This window comes from Cyanistes caeruleus, chromosome 2 (assembly GCF_971803275.1).
Source record: "Cyanistes caeruleus chromosome 2, bCyaCae1.hap1.1, whole genome shotgun sequence".
Classification (NCBI taxonomy): Eukaryota; Metazoa; Chordata; class Aves; order Passeriformes; family Paridae; genus Cyanistes; species Cyanistes caeruleus.
Genome location: NC_141702.1, coordinates 71593120 through 71599344, shown reverse-complemented (window position 1 = coordinate 71599344; position 6225 = coordinate 71593120). Strand labels below are relative to the sequence as shown.

General features: G+C 38.9%; 1 protein-coding gene across 1 annotated transcript in view; it reads left to right on the top strand.

Annotated features, from left to right (window-relative positions):
- Nucleotides 1-48: 48 nt before the first annotated feature.
- Nucleotides 49-6225, top strand: part of NUP133 (nucleoporin 133) — a 30194-nt gene continuing 24017 nt past the window's right edge. Inside the window, exons 1-6 of the mRNA XM_023923860.2 lie at nucleotides 49-400; nucleotides 1480-1598; nucleotides 2369-2472; nucleotides 3522-3629; nucleotides 5021-5152; nucleotides 5560-5730. Coding sequence (XP_023779628.2) covers nucleotides 216-400; nucleotides 1480-1598; nucleotides 2369-2472; nucleotides 3522-3629; nucleotides 5021-5152; nucleotides 5560-5730 — 819 coding nt within the window. The 5' untranslated portion in view covers nucleotides 49-215. The remainder of the gene's footprint in view (nucleotides 401-1479; nucleotides 1599-2368; nucleotides 2473-3521; nucleotides 3630-5020; nucleotides 5153-5559; nucleotides 5731-6225) is intronic.

Sequence of the window (6225 nt, the reverse complement as noted above, 5' to 3'; positions counted from 1 at the left end):
CCTGCCGAGGGGTTTCCGCCGCTCGCCGGCAGGGGCCGCGCCGCGCTCGGCTCCGCTCGGCTCTGTTCGGCTCCAGCCGGTGCCGTTCGTCTCCTCTCGGTCACGCGCGGCTCGTTCGGCTCCCGACGGCTCGCGCGCGGCCCCGCCCCGCGGTGACGCGCTCAGCGGGCGCCTGGCGGGAGCGCGGGGCGGGCGGCGGTCCCACATCCACAGCCATGTTCCCCTCGGCTCCCGCCTCCCCGCGGACCCCGGGCGGCTCGGCCCGCAGGACCCTCGGCAGCGCCGCGCCCAGCCCGCTCTCCCGGCCGGGCGGCAAGAAGGGCCTGCCCGTCGTGGCGGCAGCCGCCTCCCCGGTGCTGTTCTCGCCGGCGGCGCGGAGGAGCGGCTCCCTCTCGGCGCGGTGAGTCCCTCCCCTCGTTGTTAGGTGCTGGAGCCACTGTGGGTTACATTATAGTACTGTACATTAAAGCCGTAAATATACGGTACCTCCTGTTCAGCGTTATGAATATCTCTTTGTAGGTTATAACTCCTATATCATATGAGATGTAAGAACTCCTGTATTTAAAAAGAAGATAAAATAAGCAAAGTTCAGGCATTTCACCCCTCTCCTCAGCTTCTTCCCCTGTTTTCCCCCTTCCATATGGATCAAAACTGAGATACAGCATGAGCCCCAGATCAGTTTCAGGCTTCATAATCTCTTAGGCAATTTGTCGTGTTGTTGAGATACAGAGGATTGCCCATGTTCAGTTTTAGGGAACTTTTACTTCAAGTCTACTTAATTTTTGCAAACCGTGTGTGAGGATTGTCTACTAGCTATGTATCAGCTTTTGCCATTTCACACGGGAAGGTCTGAGACATCATTTCACTTGTGAGGAGAAATAAAACGGGGGCATTAACTTCTAAAAGCAGAGAAATTTGCCCACCTAATTGTGTTCAAAAGACAGCAGAGAACTGTGCTGTTCCAGAGAGAGAAGGTGAGGAAAGATGCAAAGCAGCTTTTATAGATGATACTGTGAAAGAGGTAGGCAGTGTAGTCTCCACAGCAGACTAAGGGTGGTAGAAGTGCTGTTGGATCCAAGCTGCTGTGGGTGTTTGAAGTGTTGCACGGTGTGTATTGCCCAGCTGTGCCAGAGTTAGGGATGGAAGTGGGCCCTGCAGTCAGGGAAGAGCTTCTGCTGAGCTTCTCCTGACGTTGTGGATGTCTTTATTCTGTTGGTAACCTGAGTGTAGGGAAGTTGAGTTTGTTGCTGGTGGAGTAATGCCTATTCAAGGTCAGTTCTTTAAAAATAAAGGATTTGATGATTACAGGCTAGCAGCCTGTAAGGAAGTCACCAAATTATTGCTTTAGGTGGTGTTCCCAGAGGAGGCATGTTTATTTTACATAAATCTGTTTCTAAATAGATACTCATGAAGTAAATGTCTGCTGAAACTGATGAAGGAGCAATAAAAAGTTAACTGTAACTTTTTGTTTTGTTTAAGAGCGACTCCTACCAGAGTTATCCAGCTTCCTACAGCAACTGAGACTATTAACTATGATGTTAAGGCTTTTGGATCCTCTCTGCCTGTTAAGGTTATGGAAGCCCTGAAGAAGGCTGATGGTAAGAATTGATGTTCTTTTTCTCCATGAAAATTGATAGGTGAGAGAATTCTTAATGTGTCGTTGATGCCACTGAAATGCTGACTTTACAGGGGGAGCTAAAATGTCTGTGCCTTGCTTTCAATCCAGTCTGGTTATCTATATAACAATAATTATTACCCACTCATGTGGATGTGAATGCATGGAAATACCATTCTGGTGCTGCTTATGCAATTTATTGTAAAAAACCAAGGGTTTTTAGTAACATTTACTTATTGCTTCTTTCTCACCTTTTTTACTTGTTTTGATTTTGCTGTGTCCTAAAGTGGATGCTTAATTTTTTTCTTTATTTCAATTCCCATTTGTTATCTCTTTCAAAAAGCCCTAGTAATACAAACTTTTCCCTGAGTTCAAGAAATTGGTCTCCTATGCAATTTTTTCTCTGTGAATAAGGTTTTCCTTTATAGTAGATATAAGAGGAACCAAATATGTATCTTAAAAACAATAATTGTTGAGCAATTTACAAAGCTGTTATAATCTGCTCTAAATGGATGGAAATGGATTTTAGGGTTGTCTTTTCATTCTCAAAGGTTGAGGGTTTATCAAATGGATTGTTAAACTAGATGTAGTAATTCGATATGTTAATCAAATAGATGGAAATTCTAACATGGAAACTAATCTAATAGAAAATATTTCTTATTTTCGTATAAGAGTGAAAGTTTATTGGTTTAAAGGTTACTCTGCAGTGTTTTAAAAATCTGAATGCTTTAAAAAAGTAACTTTTTTATGCAGCTGATGACCAGCTGAGCGTTCAAGTGGATGAATGTGGATGGGCCTGGCTAGTTCATAAAGAGAGGCTGATTATTTGGAAGATTGGTCAGTCTGCAGTAGCTAAGGTAACTGAAGGGTCAAGATGGAAAGTCTTGATGGAAAGTATTTTCTGCTATTTGAACTGGTTATGCAGTTATGGGGTTGGGTTTTTTTTTTTCAACTGGAGTTTGTCTGGTTTCCCCCAAAAGCCAGGAGGATAGATATGAAGTCATGCTAACAACTGTTACTCATGTAAGTAAGAAACTGAAATTCAAGCTTTTGAGAGAGCTTAAAATTCTTATATTCCTCTCTTCCGTTTTAATTGTCACCTTGTTAATTAATAAGATTAATTCTTCGTATTTTAATGGGTGTGGCTCTTAGGTTAGATAGTCCTGATAAAGCTTACTTTGATAATTAAAATCTAATGGATATATTACAGATTGGTTTAGATTACTCTGGGACTAATTTTCAACTTGCAACAAACCCCAACAACATGGTTAATTTCAGAGGTACTGAACATATGTTTCACCTTGATTTCTTAGGTCAAGAATTTTTGTATCCCCTCTGGACAGTGTTACTTTCAGAGATGGCCAGAGAAAAACTGTAGTTACAAAATCAGTTTCTTTCAGTCAGGACAATGCATGTTGTTTATAAAGGTCCTGCACTTCCAGGGGAGTGTCAGATATACACGTTCTGACCCTTGGAAAGATTTTACAAGGAATTAAAATTTTTCTGGTTGTTTAACTGCAAAGGCATAAGGGAGTGAGGAGCATTTCCCCACTCTACACTGTTAGTACCTAATAAGTTTTCTCAAGCATTTCTACTTTAATTTTTTAGAATATTTTATTAAGAAGTAGTCAAATAATCTCCAGTGGAAATAATCCAATATTGTAGTGCTGTGAGAAGCACGCAAAAATAACTAAAGAAAACCAGTGATATTTGAAGATGTTTTTTAGCTGTTTGCTGGTTGTGACAACCTTGTTGAAATTGTTTCATGACATTTTTTTGGTTCCCTTACGCAGTTAGTTGAAATGTCATTTTTAGCAGTCTACAGTCTAAAGTCTAAAGATTTTGTGGCAGTGGGATAAGTTCTTCCAGTCTCATATTTATTATGACATCTCTTTCTTTCTTCCAGCTATCTCTGTGCAAGGAATTGCAGCTGCCACCCAGTGACTTCCAGTGGAGTTCTAATTTAGCAGCTATATTTTGTCTCAATTCTTCAGGTGAAGCACCTTCTCTTCAGGTGATCACATTTTAAATTTTGGTGTTTAAAAGCGCTTTAAGAATAACTTTGAATATATCCTTCTTTATCAAAAGGATATATCCAAAGTATTTGAAAGCATTTGGTGGTGTGTTATCTATTCAAAAGATCAGGATTGATAATTGACAGTAAATAACTTCAAAGTAAACAAACTTCTGCTAGTCCTTTTAAATTGCACCACATGCATCTTACAGGATCAGATTAAATAATAGTTTTTCTTAAGATTACTTGATGTGCTTTCATAACAAACAAAAATACTGTAAACCAAGAGGTTAACAAACACCAGGGCAGTCAAAAATGGTGTCTAACCAAGTGCAGTTTAAGTGCTGGCTGTAAACGTTTTTCAGTGGATTAATTTCCAGTATCCATGGATGAGAGGTAAACCCCAGCACCCTCCCTTGGCTGGTCCTTGTAAGGAAGCTGACACTGGAAGGATAGACTTAATCTGTCATGACTGGTTGGTTTCCTAAGTGGCAATTTGTTAGTTACTCTGCTAGAGAATGAGGTTCGAAGATGGGTTCTGTTCTGAAAGTATGTTAATGATGATGCTATCATTCACAAGAAGAACCTCTCATTTTCATCTTAGATTTCAGTTAATATATGTGATGCTCTGATAAAACTGGCTAAGAAGCTCTCCTTGGAAGTAAGGAGCAGCACAGAATATGTAATGCAATCTTTTCTTTTGATTTGTTGTGTTACTCTTCCAGACGACAAAAAACAATTTTAGTATTTTGGGATTATCTCATGAAACCTGAAATGTTCTTAGTCATATCCAAAGAAATTTAAGAGGAAGTAATGCCCCTAACCCTAATACTTCTTTTATTGTATTTTAATACTTCTTTTTATTGTATTTTAAAATTTTGCTGTCCTTTAGCTTGGTAACTGAAAGTCAGTGTCTAGTAAAAAATTGGTTAGAAAAATCCAAGGATCTCAATAACTCCCAGCTACAGTTCTTCCTTCTAATGTTCTGTAATTTTTACATTTTTTTTAACAACCAGTAGATAAAGTACAATGCTTTTCTCTAAATCTCTTACCTGAAAAGTCTCTTACTTCACACTATTAGTTTGGTATCTGTGATTTCCTGAGTTATGCTTATGCCTGTGCCTTTGAAGAGAAGAGCCACCATGTGATTTGATATTTCTCTTAAAGACACTAGAACAGTTTCTTTGTTAAATTATAGTCTGCATTTGAAGTCTTCCATAGTAGCTTTTAACTCTTGGCATCTGAAATTCTTTCAAGTCATGCTTTCTTGTGTCTTTGTCACCCACAATCTTGATATGTAAAATAACATGTTTTAGGTTAAGCTGCAGTCTGATTTAATATTATTATCATCATCATCTTGTCTGTTCTCTTAATTACGTTTTCACTTCAAGTCTCTGGCAATAATGGTTGCCACCAGTGAAGGCTCTGTGCGCTACTGGCCCAATCTTGCACATGAAGGATCCTATACAGACACTTTCACAGACTTTGGAGGCTCTCTGTGCAGTTACCTCACAGCAGTAAAGGTAAGCCAGTATGATTTATATTAAAATCCCTGTTTTATTCCTAATCTAAAGATGGAAAAGTATGCTCAGTTTTAATTGTCTTAAATCTCAATAAATGTTGTGAAGGTAATGCTATTTTTTATCATTAAATTCCAAGGATTACATGAGAGTTTAGTTCTGTTGTTTAACTGAAATTAACTGAAACTAATTGAAACTTAAATAATGGATAAAAATGTCATATGAAGCTAAGAAAATGAGTCTCTGCCTGTGCTAAGTACCTGTGAGATGTTTATTTTTTTTCTAAGGATGCCTTGTCTTGTTCCGTGTTTACCCATATGAGCTGACGTGAAGAATTTTAGCTGACAGTAGAGTTTTCTAGAATGTGATTTTTATTTTTCTTTAATGTAGTTGCTTTCTCTTTTTGTTAGGGAGGAAGCTTTATTTTATCATCTTCCAGAGGTCAACTAGTCCGATTGATACCTGATAGTTCTGGCAGAATTCATCAACACGCCCTGCCACAGGGACAGGGCATGTTTTCTGGAATTGGTAGAAAGGTTTCTTCTCTCCTGGGTATATTGTCTCCTGGAAATGATGCTGTGGTAAGCTTGAGAAACATTGATCTTTAATTTCTTTTTGTAATTTCTAGCCTGTGTTTAAGAAAGGAAAAAGAAAAGATTGTGTAAGGATGTGTGGTGACAAAAAAAGACAGGAGTCACTCAGCTCATTTATGTTACTTATATTTCTTTGAAATTTGAAACAAAGACAGAAACCAAATAAATCAGTATGTTTTATGAAGGCAAATGCTGGCTTGCTCTTTAGATCTGAATGAAAGGAGATTTTGGAATAACACTCCTTCCTAGGGAAAATAAAATGGTTGCATATCCTACCCCTTTCTAGTGATAGCCTCATTACTAATTGAAGAAACAACCTGTAATTCTTTTCTGATTCAGCACTGCCAAGGGTTGATGATTGGGTTGTGTTTTGCTAATGAACTCCACAGAAGTTTGCAGGAAGTACAAAAAATGTATTTAGTATAGATGCTCTTCTATCTATAAAATAAGGCTTCTCTTGGAAATTATCATAATGCTCATCTT